The 26,322-nt window shown below is 38.0% G+C and overlaps 1 protein-coding gene across 5 annotated transcripts in view; it reads right to left on the minus strand.

Annotated features, from left to right (window-relative positions):
• The window catches only part of ROBO1 (roundabout guidance receptor 1), a 650,911-nt gene extending 635,335 nt beyond the window's left edge, over window positions 1–15,576 (minus strand). For all 5 annotated transcript variants that reach the window (XM_055701108.1, XM_055701113.1, XM_055701111.1 and 2 more), the window contains exon 1: window positions 15,436–15,576. In XM_055701108.1, coding sequence (XP_055557083.1) covers window positions 15,436–15,523 — 88 coding nt within the window. In that variant the 5' untranslated portion in view covers window positions 15,524–15,576. The remainder of the gene's footprint in view (window positions 1–15,435) is intronic.
• Between the last annotated feature and the right edge of the window lie 10,746 nt (window positions 15,577–26,322).

The raw sequence follows: 26,322 nt of genomic DNA on the forward strand, positions 1-26,322 counted from the left end.
ATGAACATGTGGACTACAAGGCAGCCACAGTACAGTTTGTCTTGATCCCTGATTTGGATAATTATAGGTGGGACAGGTGCAAGTTAAACAACAGCACATCCACCGTTTAGTCTAGAGGCAGCCCAGCTGTCAGAAGAGAATTAACAGACACAAAGATGGGATTTATCTGACCGAAAGCATATCCACACTTTTTAGTAAAGGGAGAGAACAGGGAACTACGGAGGACAACCCCCAAAATGCACCTAGGACACATCAACTATACTCTGAATTGCCTCTCTTTATTGAGTATAAAGTATGAGTGCCTAAGTGATCAGCTCGGATGTAAGTATCTACATCAGGTATAGGCATCGCTGATGCTAATTAGGTGGTAAAGAACAAAATGTCAGCACAGAGATGGAAAATCTGCCTATTTGATGAGTCCAGGCAACATGATGCAACCTTGCACAGTGCTATAAAACACAGTAAGAGAATATCTATATAAAGCAAACTAGGATTTCTTGTGTCAAGATGTTGTTAAAAATATTATTTATTTTGTTTGCAAATATTTGTGTATTTAAATTTGTTGATAAAAGTTACAGTGCTGTTAGGCTTCTGTTTCTGAACAGTTACATCCAGAGTTCTGCATACAGCAGTACTTAAACTTAATTATTGGTAAACCCCTATTGATTCTGCCCCCAAAATCCTGTAAACAAAACAAAACACACAAAGAAATCAAGCCTATGAATCAGTAGATATGCTAGAATATAAAAGAGTGTAAAAGAATTTTCAATTGTATTATCTTAACATCATCACAGTACACTATACTCTCAAAAGTATCTGAACTTCATACCTATAAAATATAATCTTCTCCATGTAAGGTAATATTTCTTCCACTATACAGATGGAAAGAACTGGGGACTACCATCTGCAATATCCAGAGTTTCCACCAATACTGTACAGATAAACTGAGACATGCTAAGTCTGATTTTTTAAGCATATTTTACACCTTAATGATCTTTTGTGGTGAAAAATGTGATTATGTTTAATTCTAACGGTGAATGCTTAGGCCTGCTGGAAGCCAAGTTAGACAACTCATGAAATGAGCTGTGGACTACTAATGTCCACCTGTTGGCAGCATGTTTGAAGACTCGTGCGCAACAGCACTGAAGAAACCTGTGGCAGATGCATGGAAGGACACCAGTTCTCTGTGGCTGCGCATTAAACGAGACAGGCAACATAAAACCAGCAGTTCTTTACAATACCACCCTGACCACAATTCAGAAGCGCTATGCGCTCAAGATGGGGGCTATTATAAAAAAAGATGTTGTTCCATAAGGGATAAATCTAACAAAGCACGGCCGCCTCTTCTCTTACATTCTCCTACCATGATAATCCCAGATCTTTATGACGTAACCTCTGAAATCCTTTCAGCAGTGGATTCATTTCTCCTCCAGTTCCTCTACACGCTTCTGCATTTCTTTTCCCTTTCTTCTTCCTTCTCTGCCCTCCATGCCCCCTGGTTATATACCCAAACCCCTACACGTACCGGGTTCATTCTGAGCCACACCATGTGCTGATGAGCAATAGATGCTTGCGGATACCAGACTGCATCTTTCTCTACATAGCCCAATTCTTGCAGGAATTTCACATCTCTCTGGATTCTCTTTTGTTACATCCCAAGAAACAGGTCAATGGATTCTAAGACTAGCGAAGGAAGGGGGATTAAAAAAAATGAAAGAGTGGCTGAAGTTAACATGCAGACATACACTACTATCAGATAAGCTAAATCACATTAAAAAGACAACAATACTACATGTGCAAGAGCAGTTCTAGTATACCACAGAATGTACAGAACACAGTAGCACATTTGCAACAATAGTTTTGACAGTATGGACATAGAGCTGCTAGCATGAAATGCCATCTCATGTTATACAAAATAGGTTGATAATATGAAGCAAACAGGCTATGAGCGTGGATGTCCTCAACTGACAGAAGAAAATATTCATTCATTTATCTTAAATACTGGTGATGAATTTTTGATAAAATAACAACTGAATTTTGTGGCTCTAATGTTCTCTTTTTATAATTCATTGTTTGGCATTTCTTTGGCTAACCCTCTTTCCACCCTTCATTGTGAGGAACTACACAGCCTCAGAATCACCGTATGCAGCCCAGGGGTGCTTCCCAATGCCCAAACAGCACCTGGTAGGTCCCCAGAGTCATCCCAGTATGAATGGCAACACAGCAACTCCTTCTTTTGAGGAGTTTCACTCTACATAACCTTGTAGTTGGAAGGAGGTCGAGAGAAAGATCTCCTCATATGATATAACAGAAAACCACAAGGCAGTGAAGGAAGAGACCCAGACTCCTCACATTTGTTTTCAGCTTCTTAGCACTGCTGCATCTACAGCAACAGTCATTCTGCACCACTGCCTCTCTGTTCTCCTTCCTCTTCTTATCCCACTCTGTTTTTCCACCTATCAGGTTAAATTCCACAGCATAATCTTTTTATTTTCCTAATTCCTTAATGCAAACATCCTCTGACTCTTTCCACACATTGTTTTCACCTCACTGGTTCTTCAGTTCGGTAGGTCTCTCCTGAAAAGTTATTTGGGACCACCCTAAGAGAACAAAGGATTTGGTAATCTTCCTCATCACTTTACCAAAGTCCAACTGCTATTCTTCAGGAGCAATGATCACAGGGAAAGTCTTCTTCATTCTTCCTAATGTAAGAACACTGAAAGATTGCTTTGCAAATTCCATCAATATGTCAAACAACATCAGACGCTGAATATGAGATTTCATGGGCTTATGCAACTGCAGCACATTTGAAGAAGAGCTGACAAAAAGATGTCAGGCAAGTCCTATTTCCAATATCAATTCTTTCTCCAAAATGTTAACTATATAACAATAAGAGCACAAGAGGGTCCTTTTATCTGATCTTTTCTTGAAAAAAAAAAACAAAAACCCAAAACACAAACCCACCATAAACTATTTCTCCTATATTACACAAACATATGAATTTGGTTCACCTGGAAAATCGCAATCCAAATTATTAAGCTAGTCAAAAGGTAGGTCCTAATAATGGGAACTATTAATCATATAGTCAATTTCTTTGCTTTATCACTACCGAAAATTGAAATAAGCTTTCCAAGTGATGGAGAGCTTTTCTATATGATTGGAACTGAACAGGAAAAAATGAAATTAAAAGATAATTGCAGAAGTATAAAAATTTCATGGTAGCCCTGCCTATTTTAGCTGCTTACATAAATAGGCTAAAAAAAAGTTAATCCTTCTGTACACAAAAGTAAGATTAAAGCAAACACAGAGAAACATCAATGAGGTAGGAATGAAGAATTCTGCAGAGAAAAGGGTGCAAACCAGTCGTCTACAGCTGGGGAATGAAACATTATGTACTTCTAGGAGACTGAATGAAGACAGATATTGAAGATTAAAATGGGAAGTAAGACAGTCTTCAACAGAAGATGACTCTGATCACTTAACTATTCACTTTGACAGAAGTCAATTCATTAACAAGTTTTAAGGTGACTGCAAGCATCCTGTGGCTTTTAAATGGAATTTGTTACTTCGGCACTGCGGTGTTACAATATTGCTTATGCTTTGTTATTTACGTGAATACCTACCTATGCCATCAACTATCAGGATAAGTTTTTTATACAATTGGCCTAGAATGGAGCAGTTTTGCTCTAGTCCTTCCTTCGGTTTCAAGAATTGTGGAAAAATGTGCTTTTATGAATTGTAAATGTTATTACTGTAGCCATCCATATATATCACACATGCTTTTAGTCTTTTTTTGAAAAAAGGAGAAACAAGTTGGTTTACTTCTAGTATCAACATTTTGTCAGTCTTTCTGAATTAGCAAAATGGACTGTTCTGCAAATGCTGACCAAGGGATTTCACTTATTTCTTGCAAGGTGACTGTAACATAGATTGATTGCAATTTCTGCAGTAATAGAAAGGTTAAATATTTTGAACTAGAGCTCAAAGCCAGACTTGACACTGACTGAATAGCTTCATAAGCTACAACTGACCTCAGACCATCCTTTTTCTCACTGTACTTAATTCCTTTGAAATACTAGATGATTCAGACTTTCCTGCTAAAGCACGCACAACTTTTTCCTATCATGTTTAAAAAACCCTCTGCACAGCCTTTCAAAAACCATGGGAGACAAAACCCCTTAATAATGGAATATTTGTAAAAAAAACCAAAAAAACCACAAAAAACCCAAACCAAACAGGAATTAGAAGCCAATTTCACTTACAAGCTATATTATAACTTTTAAAATGTCTACAATAGGATAAACCAGCATGAAGTCTCACAAGAAAAGCAGCACTATGAAATAAAGACAGCAGACAGTGAAGGAACAGCGGACTGCAACATAAAATTGAGGTCCCAGGCTAGCTTTAAATAAAGTAGCATGTCTACAATAGGATAAACCACCATGAAGTCTCACAAGAAAAGCAGCACTATGAAATAAAGACAGCAGACAGTGAAGGAACAGCGGACTGCAACGTAAAATTGAGGTCCCAGGCTAGCTTTAAACAAAGTAGCTCAGGTCCCAGAAGTAATCTAGCTGTGACACCAGGGGGCTCAATTCGGGTAATCTGTGTGAATGCCAGAATAAGCCAAATTTAACATTTTGACCTGTCTAGTAGAATTTTCAAGGACAGAGAAGTTTTGGAAAAGATCTATTTTAAAGAAATGGGAACTAAACTAGGTAGGAGTAATCATTGTCCTCTTCCTAGTCCTAAGTTTCATGCCTTTTAGTTCAGATTCAGATTTGTGCATATATTTTGAAAATTTAGGACACAGTACCATCAAACAGCAGTTGTGATCTATCAAATTGCCATGATTAAGTTATGAGACCAATCCAAACAACCTTGTTCAACCCAAATGCTAAAATAAAGTTAATGCATAAGAAGTTTTTTCTCCTGCAACAGCTCCACCTTAAAAACAGAAACCCTATATCAGAAGCATGCCATCAAAGTGCTAAAACTTAAAAAACAGATGTTAGCTTCTTTGTGTGAAGGTGGCTGAAGTAAACCTCAAGTCTGCAGTAAAGCTATTCACATATATATCAGATTCTAAACAAATTAAAACCTGAAAGATAAACTTGTGAGATAAGAAACTGATAAAAGCATATGAAATTGTAAAATATAGGAACTAAACTAACAGAAACAGAAAACAATGAGTCTAGGTACCAAAGAGGCAAATGAACATGTACGACCAAGAGATGATTGAGCTCCTACTTAACCATCTATAAACTGTTTCTCTATGTTCCTCAGTGGAAGATGTAGTTGTAAATATCCACAAGCTCTAATCTCTCTGCTAACTTCAATTCTGATTTAGTACAATGTTTAGTCCTGATTTTATAGCCAGATAAAATCCAGCTTACCAGCTACCATCCCTAAGCAAACATACTTAAGAGACATGGCAAAAGGAGATGGTGGAAAATTATTAACAGAAGTGGTCATGAGCACCACATCTTTCAAAACTGGGATCCCTGTCAAGTCTTACCGGCCAAAACAGCAAAGATTTGCACCTGTACATGTGCACCAAATTTCAAGTATTAAGCTATCCTAGTCATTTTAGAGTAACATGTTTAAAGCAAGACATGCTTAGACATTAAATAATTTCAAAAAACACAAGTGATCAATTCTGTGTTAGTTCAGTGCCATATTTTTGGGCAAGTGTTAGTGAATATAAGAAAGTATGTTTCCTGAAATGGTACTGTACCATGAATAGAACCTTTAATTTTACACCTATACATTGAAGTGCCAAGACGGACATAAAGTGAACTGGAAATTGTCTAATCTTACTGTGAGTAGGAAGTACTGTAAGTGAATAAAATCCTGAAGGGCATGGCTGATCCATTTTGCAAAGACAGGAGAGAGGAAGGAAGGGGAAAAAAGCATCCTTTTGTTGTGTACCATTAACTGCCTTTTTATTTTCATATATTAAAAGTGTGACCTTAGAGGTGTCAAATGTGTGTCAAAATGAAGTAGGCTTAAAAACCCAGTCGTTTATGATCTGATTTAAAAACAAGTTCTAAATAATATCATTAAATTTTACCCTTAGGGTATTGTTGAAAAGAAAAAAAAAAAAAAGACAAAGAAAAACCACACCCAAAATATAATTAAAGAAATGTCTAAACACGGAAACTTAACAGTAAATGGCTAACCAGATGTGCTTCACAGCACTTGTAAGGGTTCTTTTATCTTCACTGTAGCCTGTTAACAACGCCTTGAGCAAAACCCGTTTGTAAAGGATAGGCGTTTCTTTGTTTTCATACAAGAGAGGAAGGAGAGTTGACTGGTTTAGCAGTAGCACGCATCGAATATGTGGCACATTATTTTGACAATTAGTGTTCAACAATTAATGTAGGAAAAAATATTTAAATTGCATTAACAAAACCAGAAAGTCACTGAAAGTAATGGTACCTGCAGCCTTATACTCTATAATCTACCAAATCTAAAATATCAACTACTATGAATATGGGCCATATATAAGTTTCACTCTGGATCAGAATAATAGGTGCTAATTTTTTCTGACAGCAACTAGTCAGTTACACATTGCTGTACTGATAACACCATCATGGATATAGTAAAAATACTTACAATAACGTTACCGTCAACATAACTCAACAGTTGGGTTGAGAAAAATCCTTAAAATATAAGATTTGTTTCCCTTCACCAGTTCCACTTTAATGTTAAATTCAGATTAGACAAAAGACAGTAATTTCCCGTTTAGTTTGTGCAAAAAGAAGGTGGCAGTCTCTGACAAAAGGATATTTTTTTCTGCATATGCAGACAGAGGTGCATATAAATCACCCTTTGTCAAGGGAGGAATTGTGCAAATATGTTCAACACTTATTAAAATATTTAATAAAGCATCTCTAGACACTCTATTTCACAGCATCGAAAATAAATTAGCAAGCGTAGATACGCCTACAGTAAGCCCTTGAGTAGTCAAAAGTGTGAAAACACCCTTGTAAATTGTTAGATTCTTTCACCGATAGGACGGAAATTAGTTTTATAATTGATGTTAAAGACATGAAATTGTTTTGAAGCTCTAACAGATTCATCACCTAAATAAATATTAGATTCAATAGAGACACTGTTATTTTGTGCTCTACTTTTGTAACCAAATATTGTTCTCAGCATAATTGATGAATTATGTAAAGAAACATCTATTCTTGTTAATTTTAATACAGGTAGGACAGCTTCTGGTGAAAATTCTATTTATATTATCTACAAATATATACACAGCATTTATGCCAGTTTCTCCATTAACCATATGAAACATGAACTCTATAGAAGAATTCAAGCAAATGCATTCTTAGATTATTGTATGTAAATGCCTGTACAGTAACATTGCTATCAACTTTGGAGTGTCATAGAGCTATGTAAATCAGGAAAGCTTTTCAGTACAAATTTATAATGCCCATGATAGATATTCAAGACCTGATTATGTCATCCTCATAGTGTATTTTTGTCTCTAAGAAGTGCAGAGCTTTGAGTAAGAGTACTTGTGAAGCAAGAAATGAAGAGTTACCAGCAATTTTACCAATAAAGCTGCAGAATCTGGTCTACACAGTAACAAAATTCTTAGCAGCAGCCAATCAAGCCCATATCAGAAAAACCTGTTCCCTCCTAATTATATATACTCAGACCTTTTTATGTTACTGATTGTTGTCATCACTGAACTTTTTTCTTCTTGTTTATCTTTTCATATATATTAGTGGACAGCCTTCCCAAAACCTTACTTTTCAGATCAGTTTTGGTGAATGCTGTGTCACTGCATCCGAAACAAGTAGAGTATTTGTATGTTTTAAGGAAAATCACAGGCAGAGGCTTCCAAAGGGAATAAATAAATAAGGAAACACCTCTGGGATTACATCCTTGAAAAGTAAGAGAAAAGAAAGGGAAACAAAGCAAAGTGTGCCTTCTTACACACACAGAGAAATGGCTTATAAAGGCGCCTACCTGCAGGCACAATAATAGCAGCTGTAGTATCTAACCTCTATCAGTCATAATCTAGAACAGTGCCACTTTCTATTAACCAAGCAATAGAGGAACTAAAATTACTTATACTGGTCTACGCAAGTCACTCTGGTTGCTCCACTGCATTTTGATGACTTAATTAGGAAGATGGTGCAGCACATGTGGTTTTCCAGCCAGGTTCATCACAAAGGCCACATCATCAAAGCAGAAGAGTTGTGTCTTCTACAGCTAGATTAAAAATAGGGATTTCTTCATTAAGTGTCTTGCAGCTGACTGTGCCTCTTGGTTTGTCTCCATCTATTCAGACAATTAAATAAAGCGTCATGCTTTATTTATTTCTTTTAAAAGGCTAATAAAGAAGCCGTGAATTGAAGTACAGCTGGCAATCTTTATATTTATTAAGACCTCAGTGTACACAGTGACAATCTCTGGAAGCAAGGCACCTGCCAGGATTTCCCTCCCCCCACCCCCACCCCTTTTTAATATACGTCCTCTTTCCAGGCACAACAGCTCTACTTATAGGAATTAGAAACCTTCATCATCCTCCCAAGCAGGGAGAGAAGTTGAAAAAACAAAAATTATCAAAAAAAAAAAAACAGACAAAAGAAAAAAAACACAAAAAGGAAAACCGAAAACCTAAGGTCACACCATAAATACAACAAATATGAAACAATCTGAGTACTTTGAAAATGTGTTGACGTCAATCAAAGTAAAAAAAAGATGGGCTGATGACAAAACTGTAAAAATCAGCTGGCATATATCTGACAGAGTCCGAACAAACGTAGTCACAATATTCCAAATGAAGAAAAAAACAGCTATGTATTTTTTTACTTCTCTCAGCAGGGATGGATGACTACATAAATTACATGATCATTATGTAGTTAAATTAACTGAAAACAGTATACAAGATTTACTACACAGTTTCAATTTTCTGATAACAAGAAATGATTCTGTCTTGTGTTATTAAGTAATCTAGTTTTTACAGTCATAATGTAAATTACACATGGTAGTATCATACCACAGAAACATCATAATGTTTCCTTGATAATAAACACATTGTATCATAACATACCATGATTTAGCATTAGTTCATGAATATCAGGATACAGGAATACAAATTAGTGGAAAATATTTAAAAATATTTTGCAAGGATGACATTTTCAGAGAAAGCTGAATACTCCATGGGGGAAGATGACTTTTCACTCTTAAGAGTTACTGGTAATTTTATGTCATTACATACTTACAAATGCGTATACACATGCATCCAAATACACAGCGGTCAAATTAGAGGATCTTGGCACTGCTTCCTCTCTACAACAGCTTAAAGCATAGCCTATGCACATTGCAGGGACAGGAGAGAAGGAGAAGGCTGTGTTTGTGTTCACGTCTGGCTCCAGAAGAGCACAGATACCAGTTTTTCTCTTTTTTAATTTTTATTTCATTTAGTCTGCCTAGAGCCCTCTCTTTGCAGGGGCTAGACAAAATGTGGATGGTGTTTGGTTTGGTTTTTCCCCCCACCCCCCGCCCTTCTTTTAGATCTGGATTGAAGAATATTTTCTGTCTGTTTCAAGTTAATTGGATGTGGATGACAGGAGCACATCTTTCCACATGTTCCTTGACCCCAGGAAGGTCTAAACTGCCTGTCTACTCGCTGAGATTTTGACCTTGAATACCACAACCTACAAGCTTCATGGCACTTAGAACTGGAAACAATATATTAAATCATCATTCCTTGCTACACATCACTTACAGATGCATTTGTCACAGTTATATTAAATTAGAATCACAAAAAAAAGAATTTATGGCCAAGACTGACATTTCATAAAGCCTGTGAAAACAAAATTACTGGAAAACATGTACCAAAAAACGTTATTTCTTGCCACTACAGTTTGTCAACAGAACAGTTCTTCCAAGACGATCCTTTCTACAGTAGAAGTTATACGATGGAAAGTTAAGAACATGACAGAGATGAATCTGTGGTCCTGGTTGGTAAGTTGAATTTGAGCTGGTAGTGTGCCCTTGACACAGGGAAGGACACCAGCACAGTGGGATGCCTTAGTGAGAGCACAGCCTGCAGGTCAAGGGGGGATTAATTCCCTCCAATTGTCATTCATGAGTCTGCACATGGAAGAGTGCATCTAGTTCTGGGCTACTCACACCAAGACAGACACAGAAAAAACAGCTGGGAGATCAGAGGAGACCCTCTGAGATAGTTAGGTGGCTGGAAGAGACTAAAGAAGGTGGTTTGATTTAACATACAGAAATCTACAGTAGCGGTCTAATTACAGTCTTCAACCACCTTACAGTTTTGCAGAAGTGAGAGGCAGATTTTCCTACAAATGCACAGTGAAAGGGCAAGATGCAAGGGTCACAAATTGCAATACAAAAAGTTCCAGTGGGCTCTAAATGGAAGTAAAAATTCACCTTGAGAGTGGTCCAAGTGGTTATGACATTTCCATCCCTGGAGGTGCTCAGAACACAGCTGGACACAGCCCAGTGTAACCTGGTTTAACTACGAGAATATCAATGCTTCGAGCAAAGGCAAAAAGTCAGACTAAATGACCTCCAAGTGCCTTCTAGACTAACGTTTTCCATGATTCTATGAGAGTTCCTACATCAGAGCTACGGACTTCCAGTCTTATATTTATACATATGTCTTTAATCAAAAATAGCTAAAGGTTATCTTCATTTGAGCTCAGATTCAAGGAAACAATAAATGGAATTTGCATGGAATTTTGGGACTTGCATTTAAAAATTTGACCCTGTTAAATCACGTCCTTCCGTCTTTAGAGTTAACATCCCTCTGGGACTCCAAGGTCTGTTGCTGAGAAGGTGTAGCTTTACATAAGTTTTGAGAGTTTTGGCTTCTATATTTTGTCTCATTTCCCCTGTGACCTACAAACTAGGCTTTCCTGTTCAGGTGCTCTGAAATGCTTACAGGCTCATCACAAAATAGTTATGAACATCACTTAAAACAAACGAAAATTTTAACAAACAGAACTTCCACCTTTTAAAAAGATGAGCTCAGCTGTTGGATCACTTGCTTAGAAAGGGTGAAAACTACCCTCAAGTACCTCCCAATTGAAGGAATTTAAATCCACATCCCCTGTTCTGAGGGGTGTCAAGGGAGTCTGGTCACTTCCTTAGCTAAGTGAGTCTTTGCTCTTCCTTTACAGCTTCACAATCAGGGTCTTACATGAAATTTGAGCATCCGAATCTCTTTGCCTCAGCCTGTGCCAAAAGACAGTCAATAGTTACACACTTTGGGTTGGGTTTGGCTGAACATTTCTTTTTTAAACATTATTCTCAGAAAAAAAACCCAACAAAACAGCACAACCAAAGCACCAGCTAAATTCTTCACCTGAACTAGTCAATATCCAGATCATAGATTTATTTGGGATATTTGATTGATTGTACTTAAAAAGTACAAATGAATGAGTGAGTACACATTATACAAGACATTGATCTTTATGAAGCAGCAAATGAAGATGTTTCAGTGCTAAGAACCATTTTTTCCAGGTAAATTCACAGGTTGCAGGGGAACCAGAAGAATATGGAATTTCTTGTCAGAATGTATCAATCACTCATATAAACCCAAAGTATCACATTCAGACAACAAATTCAGTAGTTTGACAAGCAGGTGATGAAGAAAACTACAAGTCTTGTTTTCACTAGTCAGCTTACAGAGTCCCGAGTACTGAATAGTTAACAGTGATTAAAAAACCAAGCAGCAAACAAAAAAACCCCACACCAATTTACTTATGCAACTGAACTATGATTAACTTGACAAGAACTGGGATGTAAGAGTTTTCAGTTGCCAGATACAATTGCTTACAGCTTAACATGTTAGAGGCAGTGAAAAAAGACAATTTGAATTTATGAAAGTTTCGTTATGATTAACAACTGTCTCCTGTTGAAAGAGGCAAACATGCTAGTATAGTGAATGTATTTCCTGTAGTGTTTCATTAGTAACCCAAGAAGCATTGGGGAAAAGGAAATTTAAAATATTCTTGTCTAGCCCAGAAGGGATCAGATCCTGGGCTGCTTCTCTTCAGGACTTCAGTAAGCTTTTATGATTATCAGAGACGGTTGTTTCATGGTGGTTTTGGGATTTTTTTTTGGACTTACACTAGCAAAACGTATTTCTCAGATGTACATTTTACTATGTATGGTTTATATATCCTACGCTTTATTATATATCTGCATCTCCTAAAGGAAACCTATTTCCTGGAGAAACAATGCGCTTCACAGATTTAAAAATAAAAAAAAAAAAGTATCAGAAAAGCAAACTTTTTTTACTTGAAAATTATGGAAATTGTCAGGCTTGCTAATGCGACGTCAGTCTTTGCACAAGTACTGAGAAACAGTACTTGTAGACCATGGATGTCTCTATCAAAATTTCTCAAAAATCTGGGATCAAAAGAGGTTTTCTCCTCGTACTTCTCTCCCCAAGATCTACAGAAAATTCTGTTACAAAAAACTGTTAATAATCTGACAGGAACATTCAAAATTTGTCACTCCATGGTTTTACAAGGCTTTCTTCATCCAGATATCTTTGTAAAGCTCAAGGATCCCACATATTGGGCATCTATTCTAGTTTGGATGGAGGGCATTTCCATAATACTCGCTGATAAAGGACCCGACCCCAAACTCAACCAAATCCATGAGGAATGCTCCTACTGTCTTTATTAACAGGCTACAAATCTGAAAGCTTGTACTCACTTCTATTGATTTAAAAAAAAAAAAAAAAAGAAAGAATTCTCAGTCTAATTACTAAAATCTTTTGCTGCATGTTGGATTTATAGTTCTGTGATTTTTTGACAAGGTAACTTTAAAACTCTTCAATGACTTAACTAATGCTATATTATATTTAGATGCATATGTTTAGCTCTATGTTTTCAGTTAATGCCATGTTTTCTTCGACCAGTGCACTTTAAAATCAACTCTCAAGTCTTCCAGCTTTTAAATATGCAGAGCAACTGGAAAGAAAAATCCTATCTTTCCCAGATAATGTTCAACCCCTGATTAAATAAAGATGTGCCAAGGCAGAGATACTTTGTGCCTCGGGAGACAGCCATAGTGGAATTGCGAGTGTATTTTATATGTGAATTAGAGGTAAGATGTAATGACATGAGATGAAAGGCCCAGCCCTGATTTTAATAAAGGGGGGAGAGAGTACTTCCCTGTGGACCCCATATGCAAAAGACTGAGACTCAACAAGAATATATGAAAAGATTCAGCAAAAACTGCAGTAAATGTCTCGAAGTTCTAAGACCACCTAAATTAAAATTCATCACATTTTACTGGAGTTGAGAATTCCAGTTCTAAGGGTAAGCTTTAACACCCTTCTGATAGTTGTCATGTGAAATTAAAGCTATGTCATCAATAAGCTGGAACAATTTTTCAATTTTTAGGTAAGACAGAACTGGAGAGTTTGAAACCATAAAAATTAATTTTTAAAGGTTACTAATAACATGATCTAATAATAATTTCATTGAAACTGTTACTTTGAAAGCATGGGTTTTATTGAAATAAAATAACAATTTTGTAGTACTGCAATCACAGACGTTTTAGCTGCTTAGTGCTTTTAGCAGTCCTCAGAAAAAGCTGTTACTTATTGCTCTATTGATATTTTTAATGGATAGAGCAGAATTCCAAAGAACCACGATTTCTTTTTTTCCCTCCATTAAATGGAGGAAAAAGTTTGAGATTTTGCACAGCTCTTTCTTCCTGTGCATAAAAAAAATAAAATGAGAGACATGCCTTTGTAAGGAAAAGACATGAAAAGAGAAAAATGAATGGGATGAACTGCTTAAAGGAAAAAAAAAATAATAATCCTGCTTTATTTGATCTTTTGTGATAATCGCACTCCTGGCACCCTGCCAGTAGAGGCTGAGCATGCTGATGTCTGGCCAAGCACAGTAATCTCTTGGTTCAAGTCTGAGGTCTGTGATGAAAATTACAAAGCAGGGGCAAAATCAAAATGCCACCTGTGATTTTATCCTGAAATTAATTTGATGGAAAACGTAATAAAATGCAAACAGCCTTTTTAGCAGAGTCTAAAAAAAACTGACTAAATTGAATCCAATGCAAGTGGATGGAGGTAGCCATCATGCAAAGATATTTGGATCTGCAGGCATTCCTTTTAAAAAGAGAGGTAGATGTCTGTGTGACAGGTAAATTACTTTGAAATTATGTTTGACGTCTGAGGTCAAACTTCTAAAACGATAATTTTAACTTACACCTTCCTTTATTCTGTAGTCTTTTTGCATCTCCTACATAATACGTTTGAAACCAACAAAGGCGGGGGGGGGGGGGGGGGGCGGGGGAGGAGAAAGAAATACGAATTCATGTCCTTAACTTCCTTTCCATGAACCTTATAGATCAACAAACCCTTGAAGGAAAGAAAAAAACCAACACCTTTTCCTTGTTCTTTTCATTCAGTAGTCTACATTTGAAGTAGTTGCCCACAGATATATGGAGAACAGTTGTATAGCCACAAAATTCTGCATACATGATGTACTCAACTTAGAAATCAAGCCAGTAGAGTCTTCTATGTTATTATTCAGATTCAAAGCAGAAAAAAAAAAAAACCACACCAGAAATCAGTATGTCACTTTTTTTTTTTTATGGTCATCGAGTTTTCCTACATGCTACTACAAGGTTGTATGTTATTAGCAGTATTGATCAAAGTTAGTTTGGGTTTTCCCTAACAAATATCGAAGACAACTCAGAATGACTCAGAAGCTGTTTTTACAGATTTATTCTTCGAAAAACCCAACACAACACCACAGATTTTGTTTCCTGTATGTTACTGCAACAAAAGTGCACTGTTCACTGGATTGATACAGGTTACCTATTGGACCACCACCTTCTCTTTAAAGTTGGTTAGTATCTTGCCATATTTACACACACTTCCTACTCTTTGCACTAGTAAGGCTTGCCATATGCAAACATCAGGACAATCCCTGATCTCCAGGCCTTCACTGAAAACACCGCATTTCACCTATTTCACAGTTGCTGCTATTTTTCTTCTTCAGGAAGGTTCTCTATAGATTTCCTATTCTCTTTGATAGTCAAGTCTCTTCCTCCTGCATTCTGTATTTCTTCTCTCCACCAATACTGCTAATCAAAGGAATGCTTTAATAGCCACCTTAACCTTCTCGTACTTGTATTTTTAGGCCACTCTTTTTCTGTATTTTAATTTGCAATTGAAAAAAGCAACTCATTGCAACACAGACAACACAGTACATATTAAATTTTGTGTTTTATATATGCAGATATGCTCATAAATTTCTTACCTACACACACACACACACATTAATACATGGAGAGAGAACATCAGGAATATACATGCATATATTCACATGGACGACATAAAAAATGATCCGTAAAAACTTTTACAATTATATTTAAATAAAAGGTACCTACCTGGAATGAGCTGACCCAGTAACTGATTGCATCTGGAAAGGCTGAATACAGCTACTATGACGAGAAAAGGATAATGTTTCCATTTCATGATGCGTCCTTCCTTGCATTACACCAGCTCAGCAGCGCTAACGTAAATGTCACCTGCAATACACAACAGAAATAAAACAGACAAATTAATGATAAATTTAAGGTACTTCCAAATATTTTTGCCCCGTGCAGCTCTTTGAAGTATGCTGGTTTCAATAGTTTTAGCTATTAAAATAATGCTAAATTTTCTAGGAAATTGCAAACCACAAACAGAATATAAATGAACCCGAAGTGTTTTAAAGGGAGACATGAGGAACCCCATAGTGCACTTTTATATTTTAATGTGATGCTTGTTGCTTGGTCAATTTATTAAAGAATTTGCTCAGTTCAGCAATATAATTCAGTATAGATTTAATCCATTTCAGTTCAAGGACATACTGAAACACCTGCCTATGCTGAAAATGCTTCAACACTATTCAGTTTTCTATATAAGCAAGGTTTAAACTTTAGTTCACTTCTTATGACATGGTTTTTTGCTGAATGAGGATTAAGGATAATTTTGCCCAGTAATAACAGGAACAGTTACAGCAACTTTCTGGTGAGTTTCTGTATTCTTAAGACCAGAAAAATTTCATCTGACCGGTAGAATAATGGAATCTTATGAAGGAAAATATCTTTTTAATCAAAATGCGACTTTTAGACTCATTTTTCTGATCACTACAACTGTAGGTTGAAAATTATTTACAATTCCACCACTGCTGAAAAATAATCTCTGCCTATCCTACTCATTTCTTACACTTCAGATACGTTAGTGTTTAGTACAGACTTTGTCAGAACTCCTCAGGCCTTGCTTACAGCATACCGACGTGTGCAAAATGTCTTCCTGCTACAGGTTCAAAAAAATGTACAGTGTTTTTTAGTTAACCATAGGTTTCTAAAAACAGTAAGATGTTTTTCAAACAATCTAATTAAATATGCACAATCTGTAAATCAACAGGTTTAGAGTTTGGGGGTTTTCTCTTCTTCTTTGTTTTGCATTGTTTTTTTTAAAAAGGGCCTCTAACTCCATAGAAACCAAAATGCACGTGACTGCAATGTCCCATATATTGCACAGTATCTGGGATTCATGTTATGTTCTTGTCAACAAAAGAGACAGTATTTTAAGAGTCTGTCAAGTTACTAGATGTGCACAATTGCCTGACCCTAACCAACAATTAGAGACTGCTGAACACAACCGTAAATTTGAAGCAGGCTGACGCGTGAAGCTCTACTCTACAAATGAGTACATCAGACTTTGATAACATTACAACTGCACTTCTCATTTCTTTCTCCTCATACTCGTTCCCCGTGTAGTTAAGAATGTATACTCAAGAGATGAACAGTTTGGATTACGATTCCTGTATTAGCTAAATGCCAACAGACAGAATCTTAACAGTGAAAAAACTTACGGTGCCATCAGTCACTTCAAGTCTGCTGGGACAGAGATTTTTTAGCTGTAAACCTAATATATACTTGATGACTACAGATAGAAGAGTTGCATTGTTAGTGGGAGTATTCAGTATCATCTGATACTTGCGGATGTTAAAAAAAGTTAAATATGAGTAGATTCAATCACCTACACATGGTGCATTTTACATTTGCTTCTTGTGTTACACCTGCACTTCTATTATCTTAGTAACCAGAAATATTAATACTCCATTTCCTACAACTGCTATTACCTGAATCTGACAAAGTATTTCCTTTCATTTTTCTCACTTCAAGTGCACTGCACACAAAAACCCAGTTCCTTCCATTCCCATTCTTCTAATTTTCCCGATCACTTGTATGGCTGCTCTTCTGTTGCAAACAGCTTGACAGCTCTTAACGGCAGAGTTAACGGCAATTAATGGCCAAGGTGTTACACGCTGCTCTAAATGCTATTTGTAATATAACTACAAGACCAAAATGAGGATTTGTAACTTTGGGCCTTTAGAATATCGATCTCTTTCTCTGTACAGTAACGCAGGCTTGCTTTAGAAAACTATTTACCACTTTGGCTTCACATCCCCATAGCTTCCTCATCTTTGCTTTCTGTCTGAAAATACAAGATTGAATGTTGTTTCTAATGCAAAGCTGATGAGGCAGCCCATTGAATTTTGTTCCCCAAAGAAAGAAAAGTAACTTATTCAGTTAAGGATTTACTTCATCATCATAATGTGAGGTCCTCACATAACATAAGTCAACATGAAAGACTAGTTTCATTATACACGTAACAAAATTATTCAAGGACTCTGATTTAATAAGAGCCTAAGTCTTCCAATCCAGCGGCAGGACACAGCTCCTACTGATCTCCACAGGTGTTAATATCACACATTCTGGAGGCAGAATATTATTTGTGAACCAGATTGTACTGGGTTTACATGGCAAGGTGCTGGTTGAGGTGGTACTGCAGGGTGAGCTCTTAGAGCAGAGGCCAGGGGTTGCCTGTGCCAGACACAAATGGCTCCAGCAGACCCTGTGCAGGGCAAAGCTGAGCCGGTCAGCCAGGCTGGTGGTGCCTCTGGGAAAGTCTGTGTAAGAAAGGGGGAAATGCCAGATAAGCAGAGGAACAGGGAAAAAGAAAAGAAAAAAAAAGGTCAAAACCAGGCGAGAGAACACCAAGGTGAAAGCAGAACAGGGAGAGGGCCATGCTGGAGCAGATATCCACACAGCAGCCCATGGAGGGGGGGCCCAGGCTGCAGCAGGTGGATGTGCCCTGAAGGAAGCTGCAGCCCATGGAGAGCCTGTGCCAGAGCACCTTTATCCTGAAGGACCACAGCCCAAGGGAAGTATCAACATTGGAGAAGGGGAAAAATGTCAGGAGGAAGAAGCAGAGGCAGAGAGGAGCTGTTATGGCCTGACCACAACCTTCCATTCTGCAACCCCCCGCACCACTCCGGGGGGGGGGTGGTGGGCAGAGGTAGAGGCGTTGGGAATGAATGAGTAAAGTTGAGCCTAGGAAAAACGGGGAGGGGAGGTAACTTTTTAATTCTTGCCTGTCTTTCTCACCATCCAAGTCTATTTTAATCAGCAATAAATTTTGCTCTTTAGCCAAGGTTAACCCACCACAACCATAAAGGTGGGGGTGGGGGGTCGGGAAGAGATAAATCCTGTGAACATACTTTGTGGCATTTGCCCTATCTTTGACAGCATCCCATGTATAAATCCAAAGTTTTTTCTTTTCCATACCTCTCACTTCCATTTACTTACTTGGTAGACTAAGGCTTCTCTGTAATCCCTTTGTATGGGACAGAGCCCCACAGGGAGCTCAGACCATGACTGCCCGGCTGTTAAAATGTTTTCTGCCCTCTAATTCTACATGTGGTTTATGTTTGAAATATGATATTTAATTCGAAAATCTGAAATCATTTCAGTGTTATGAAAAACATTATTCTTACAGAAAATTTCAGTGATGATGGCTTTAACGAAGCCAAATAAATTTAATATGAAAACAATTCTGAATAGAAGGTTAATCCACTATATTCAGAGTATAGCGCTTTCTTCTGAAATAGTAGCCCTGATCACAGAAAAGACAAAGTAGAAAAAGATGTCATCAGAATGGAAAATGGTTTTCAGATAGAAGTCGAGTTCAGCAGAAGAGAAATAAGAACTTTCTTATCATAGTCTATTGCCACATTCTCACAATTCAAGTACTACACTATTGTGGAAGAAACTCAAAGAAATGTATCACAACCCAAAGCATCCAGCTGGCAATTTAAAATGCTGCTTCCCTTAGAACACAGTAAAAGCCTGTGAAATATCTGCCACATATTCTTCTATTCATACACAAACTTCTCAGCGTCATAACACTTTTTTGATTATAATAACTGAGCTAACTGTTTCTGTGTTTGGTCTTTCTCTGCAATTAGTCCTTCAGTGTCTGAAATAGAAAACTAATATTGCAAATAAGGACTGACACTAATTAGATGTTGCCAGTGACAGAAGAAGGATGAACTTGCCATATAAACTTCAGCTGGCCTGAGACCTCACTTAACTCCGTATCAAATGACTGCAGATCTACACCAAAATGTGCAGGAAAAGATTCAGGTCCAATGTGTTGCCCCACAGTGCACAATGAAGATAAACACTGGTTCCTCTATGACATTATAATCATTAAATAATCAATGGCAAATTAAACTGCACAAACCCAGAGGGGAAAGAAGCACTATGGTAAATGCAGGGAAAGGGTCTAATCAATTATTTTCTTGCACTTCCCAAGTATAGTGCTATTTATTACTATAGCCAGTGCAGCATCCAGCAGCAGAAGCAAAGACAAGACAAAAACCAATGCTGGATTTATTTATCTATTCATTTATTTGTTTACAATTTGATTAATATTGTTGCTTCTTTCAGAAATAGTAACCAGCTTGGTAAGACTAAATTTGACAGTGTGTTGAGTCGTAAAAAAAGGACACAAAAGCCAGCTAATTAAGATTCTCACTTGTAAATATAACTTCCCTTTATAAAATCTATGCACTTTGGAAAATATTATGCTAAATAAAATTGTTTACCTACAGGATGAGACAGAATTTTGATTTGCCAGGTAACCAAACTAGAAAAATTTCACTGCAAGGAGAAAAAAAAAATAGAAAAACCTTCCTTTTGAAGCAATGTTACCTCAATTTGAATGCAGAACATTTCCAAAGCTTGTCATGCATTGTTAGGCCTGCTGATATTGGATAGGCCTTCCCGTACCTTCAATCCTTTCCTTTACAAAGTCCTAATGTCCATCAGTTGGACACCCAGTTATCCAGTCATCTCTGTTTAGACTGACACTACTTCTGGATTTATTCTTCTTGTGCATTATAATCAGTAAAGTTATATACCATTGAAATTAAGAACATCCCTCTACTATGTTAAACATCCTGTCTTTGTTAAACTAAATTTGGGGTTCCAGGAGGATGGGAAAGGAAGCACTGCCATATATTGCCTCAACTGTTTCCACTTAAGAGCAAGAATGACAATGGGTTGATGAACTAGGGGGAAAAAATTCAGGCCAGCTCCCTTTCTGTTATAAAGTAAATCAACTCTACCAAGATCAAAGTAGCTAAAAAAAAAAAAAAAAAAAAAAAAAAAAAAAAAAAAAAAAAAAAGCTATTTAAACTAAAGTAGTTATCAGTATAAAGTATCTATGGACCTGGACTGTGATCCTTTCAGTGACAGTTTCAGCAGGCATTCATGAAGCTCCCCTTATTTAATCTTTTAGTATTCCAGAACATTTGGTTTTTTAGAACCAACTGTTTGTTAGGTCAGTTGTAACAATTCTGATGCAAGACATATTATTTACTTATTTTAAGCTGTGGTTTGTTTTGGTTTCTTTTTGATGCAGTGAGAAAACCAAGAGTAAAATAATAATATTAGTAATAGATTGAATATGCTCAATTTATATTTCTAGGCTGGCAGGTGGCAAACTTATATGTAAAACTATCTCACCTAGATGTTAACTGACGTGATTCTCTGTATAGCATACTTATTGCCCAAGCAGTACCATAGGAATAGTTCACCCAATATAACTCAAAGGAAAAAAGAAAAAAAGCTTTGGCCACATTCATCCACTTGTACTGAAAGACTGCAGCAGAAACCCAAACAGCAGTATCAGCCTGACAGACGGGCAAGCGGCATCAGCTGTAGCCTAAACCCTAAATACCCTCTACTATGCTGCCTACACATGACAGCTCGGCATGAGGAGCCAAACTTAGGGCAAAAGAAACATTTTTTTTGCCACCAGTCTCAGTCTCATAAACAATCTCTATGACAAGTTCTGCTAATTGCTTCATGTGGCTATATATATAGCCTGGCTGTATAAACTGAGATTAATTTTGAATAAGGGACAACTTTAACAAAGACATTTTCCTCAGGGAGGAGTACATAAGTGAGACAGCTAGCGACAGAACATGATTCTCGTGTAAAGGAAGCAATACGTTCATAATGCAATTAACGTGCAATGCAAGGTATGAAGTGGAGTGTAAAGAGAAATAAAAAAAAAAAAAAAACCAAACAAAAAACCTAAACAAACAACAAAAAGCCAACCCTAACACCATTAACTGTAACACAATGATTTCCAAAAGTGCTGTGAACTGGGGGCACTGGAGAAAGCTGACAGGCTCCCGCCCCTGCCGGTGCACCAGACTGCTGGTGTCTCTCTCTCGGAGCCAAATGAGGTTGCTGAGCCCTCGCTGCTCCCTGCTGTCCCTGCCTGCTGTCCCTGGAGCCACACGGAGACACCGCCTGAGCATGCAGGACTGCGGGCAGGGAAACCAAAGCCCACCTGGAGGTCAGGCTGGTGAGGCATATGAAGGACAGCAAAGAGGGACTTCTACAAGTAGATCAGCAGCAAAAGAAAGACCAGGGAAAATGAGGTGGGTGACCTTGGGACAAAGGGCATGAAAAAGGCTGAGGTATTTGATGCTTTATCTCAGTTTTTGTTGGAAAGACCAGCCTTCAGGAATCCCAGGCCTCTGAAACCAGAGAGGCAGTCTGGACTAAGGAAGGCTTGCCCTCAGTGGGGGAGGATCAGGTTAGGGAGCACTTAAAGTACCCAGACACATACACCATGTATGTACACATACAGACACATACAAGGGGAGCTGGCCAACGTCACTGCAAGGCCACTCTGACTAGCTTTGACTATCAGGAGAGGTTCCTGAGGACTGGGAGAAAGCGTCACCCATATCTTCAGGATGAAGGATCCAGAGAAGGGCAGCTCTGTCAGCTTCATCTCTATCCCTGAGAAGGTGATGTACGAACCTATTCTGGAGAACATCTCCACAGGCGTGGAAGGACAAGAAGATGACTGGAAGTAGCCACCATGGTTTATGAAGAGGAAACCTTGTTTATCCAACCTGAAAGCCTTCTATGATGAGATGACTGGCTTAGTGAATAAGGGGAGATCAGTGGATGTTGTTTATCTCTACTTTAAGTGGCCTTTGACACTGTCTTCCATAAGACCCTTTAAGGAACTGATTAAGTAAAACCTAGAGAAGCAAAAGGTGAAGTGGACTAAAAACTCACTGAACTGCCAAGGCTTAAAAGATTGTTATCAGTGTCACAGAGTCCAGCTGGGGAGCAGTCCTTTGTGGTATGCCCCAGAGGTTGCTACTGGGTCCAATACTGTTTAACATCTTTACTAGTGACCTGGACAGTGAGACTGAACACACCCTCAGCAAGTTTGCAGTTTACACGAAACTCAGAGGAGTGACTGATACACCAGGTGGTTGTGCCACTATCCAGAGGGATGTCTGCAGGCTGGGCAGTCTCATGAAGTTCAAAGGAATATCCCCAGTTCTGCACCTGGTGAAGAATAAACCAAGGCACCAGTACACCCCAGAGGACAAGTGGCTGGAAAACAGCTCTGCCAAGAAGGACCCGGGGTTCCTGCTGGACAAGAAGTTGAGTCAGCAAGGTGTCCTTGCAGTGAAGAAGGCCAAAGGTATCCTGGGCTGCTCTGGGAAGAATGCTGATGGCAGATGGAGGGAGGTGGTCCTTCCCCTCTCCTCAGCACTGGTGAGGCTGCACCTGGAGGGCTGGGTTCAGTGTTGGGCTCCCCAGTACAAGACCGAGCGTGCAGCAAATTCAGCAAAGGGGCACAAAGATGATTTAGGGGTGGTAGTATCCATCATGTGGGGAAGAGACTGGGACTGTTCAGTGAGGAGTAGAGAAGGCTCAGGCAGATCTGATCCATGTGGATAAATACCTACTGGGAGGCAATGAAAATGAGGGAGTCAGGCTTTTGTTACCGGTGTCCAATGACAGGGCAAAAGGCACAAACCGAAACACAGGGAATTCCACTTAAAGATAAGAAAAAAACCTTTCTAATGTAAGGGTGATTGGACAGTGGAATAGATAGCCCTGATAAACGTGGAGGCTCCATCCTCATATGCTAAAGCTGACAAGACACAGTCCTGGGTAACCTGCCCTGGCTGACCCTGCTCTGAGTAGGGCACTGGACTAAAAGATCTCCTCCCTGCCTCAGCTGTGCGCGACACCAAAATCAGCAATCCATATACTGTTTCAGGAAATACAGTATTATAAAGTATTTAGCACAGAATGAGGGAAAGCTACCTCTCACAGAAAACTACTTACAAAATGCTGGAAAGCTGTAGTGTTAGAGTGACTAGAAAGCCAGCAGCATCAAATGGTCCTGGAATAGAGGCTGGTTGGATGGAAACAGTATGCTGGCTTGTCTTTTAGGGCTTAAAAGATTTTAAATAAATAAATAATAATAATAAAAAAGATAGAAATACTAGGAAAATCACTTACCCTGTGAAAAGTCCTAAACGCACAGTCAAACATGGAAAGTTGAAGAGGTTCGTGATGACATTTTTGGAGGAATAACCTTATGATCCCACAGGTAAGCAGAACATACAGACAGGCTAACGCTTAAATATGCTATGCAACATCGTAAGCCATTGCCTGTCATCACAGTGCTTGTGTTCATGCTGATTATTCCCCTGGAAAGCAAAAATCAATTCTAACTTGCAAACTATTATTTTGCACAGACCTGCTATTGCAAGTTTTGTTCAGTCACTCTCAGGGGAGCAATCAGGGGCCGAAGGTAATTGGTATCAGTCACCAGTGGATTCATTGGACAAAACCTTCCTCAAATCCAGAAGGTGACATCATTCTGTTAATTAGCTTATTTTTTATTATTTTTTTTCCCCATTGAAACTGCTGATATAGCTAAAAGCTGTGAGAAGAGAGGGGAGAAGTGAAGATATTTATGTCATAACTCTCAAGAAGCCATACAAGACAGTCAGAAGGAAAGATCTGAAGGCCTCAGCTAAAAGCTTTCCAGTGCAGGACACTCTCCGTGTGTGGGCACATGCACAAGCGCTTGGGCAACAGGAATAGGAATGTAGCTTTAGAGACATTTCTAATCTACTAAAATTTACTTGTGCTTCACGCCTAGAGGACAGTGACACTTTGGGTCTTTCTTCCCAGTTGTAGCCAGGCTGCCTGGCAGCATTCTCACAGGTAGAACACCAAATTTCTCTATAAAGAAGCCTGCCAAAGGAGCAGAACTACAGTCTCCAGGAGCTTCAGCTCACTCACTCCACATAACTCTAAAACACAAGACTTTCAAAACATCTGTTTGGGACTGTTTGGTGTTGGTTTGGTTTGGGGTTTTTTAAATGCAATTTCATATTTTTCAAAATTGTATCACCGTTAATCAACCTGGGCCTCCATTTTTGGGGACCATCTCTTAACAAGAGCAAGCAAGGAAATGTGAAGCAAAACCTATAGTAACAGCATTATGGAAAACCCTATGGGAAAATTAATTGAATTCAGAGCTGGATTTGGATGTGGCACTATAGACAAAATGAGGTATAAAGCAGGGAGGGGAAGGAAAAAACCCTGACAATTCTTGGTTAGTAGCTGGATCGCTGACTAAGGCAGGATGTCTGCAAAGAACTTGCACATAGTCATTAGAATAGAAATTGTAACAAAATTCATAGATTATCTATGAGGTTACTATCATTTAAATGTCTTGCCCTGTTTTAGTGAGATGATTCTTTTCTGACTGTGTCTCAACAACATGAGTTTGGAAACCAAACTTCAACATGATTCTGAAGCCAAATCACAAGACTGCCAAGCATCAGATACTAGTCTATGCCTACTCAGAAGAAAGCAACATGTATGATATAAAATTTTCTCATTGTTTCTCAAGTCTGGAAAACAGCATGACAAAAGTAAAAAGGAAATTCCCCTTTAGAGATGCTTCTACTTGTGAATGTCAGGAAGAAATAATAATAATAAAAAAAGTGGTACTCTACTCCTATTATATCAGATCCTTAATTCTTGCATCACTTATGTGCAAAAGGAGTTTATACAAATGAAAGGTGGAAGTATCTTCTGTTCAGACATAAATAGGTTCCTTCAAAAAGGTTTAAACTTGTTAAAAGCAATGCTGTCTCTCTGAAATAGTAAGAATATGCTTGCACTCTAATCTAAATTTATGACAAATTGAGTAACAGTGGAATGAGTTCTGTGTTTTCCAATAGACAAATTGTAAGAGCTGGCTAAATTTAAAAAGTTTTGCTTTTTGAAAATACAACCAAGCAATGATCTAAAAAATCAAGAACCATCTCATATCTTACATAACCAACGTATTATCTCTTTTTGCCCTTTGGCATATCAAATCAATGACTCGTGTCTCAACTACTAAGTCTTTCGAGGGAATGTCTGGATAAAACTGAATACTGTATCTGTTGCAGATTTCCCAATACGAAATACCATGTTTCTCAATTTCTAGAGCAACATACTCATCACTTTTTGAATATGCAAAAGGATATCATTAGTAATGCCTTGATGTAATTAGTAATTTCTTGACGCATAAGAAAAATTGTCAATGTTCAAACGCTATTAAGTAGTGTAAGTTTGAAGAAGTAAAGTATTTGCCGTCAAAAGGACTTCCAGTCAGTCACATGGAAGAGAAACATTAGATAGAAAGAAAATCCAGTGCCTGAAAGGTTAAAAAAAAAAATAATCCTTTGAATGTATTTTGACTCCTCTCTTATACCTGATCTAAAAAAGCAAGGGTTTTTCAAAGGCATTTAGCTTTAAACATTAGCAGTATCTTTGAATGTCCTCAGCAGTAGCAGAAAAGAGGGATTCAGTTTTCAAAGATAATTGTGTCAGATAACTGTCTCATCCCTTTTCAGAAACAATCTGATAAATACCTAATTACCAGCCAAGTGATTTCAGAGCCACACAGCTGGGTCTGAGAAAAGGCTACAGGGAATGACAAGGTCCCCTAAAGCCATCGAGAGCAAGAGGCGGTTGGTTTGTGAATTACTTCATTTATTCAGCTGATAAAATGCATAGAAAGTCTCCAGAGAAAAC

Source organism: Falco cherrug, chromosome 2 (assembly GCF_023634085.1).
Source record: "Falco cherrug isolate bFalChe1 chromosome 2, bFalChe1.pri, whole genome shotgun sequence".
NCBI classification, from domain to species: domain Eukaryota; kingdom Metazoa; phylum Chordata; class Aves; order Falconiformes; family Falconidae; genus Falco; species Falco cherrug.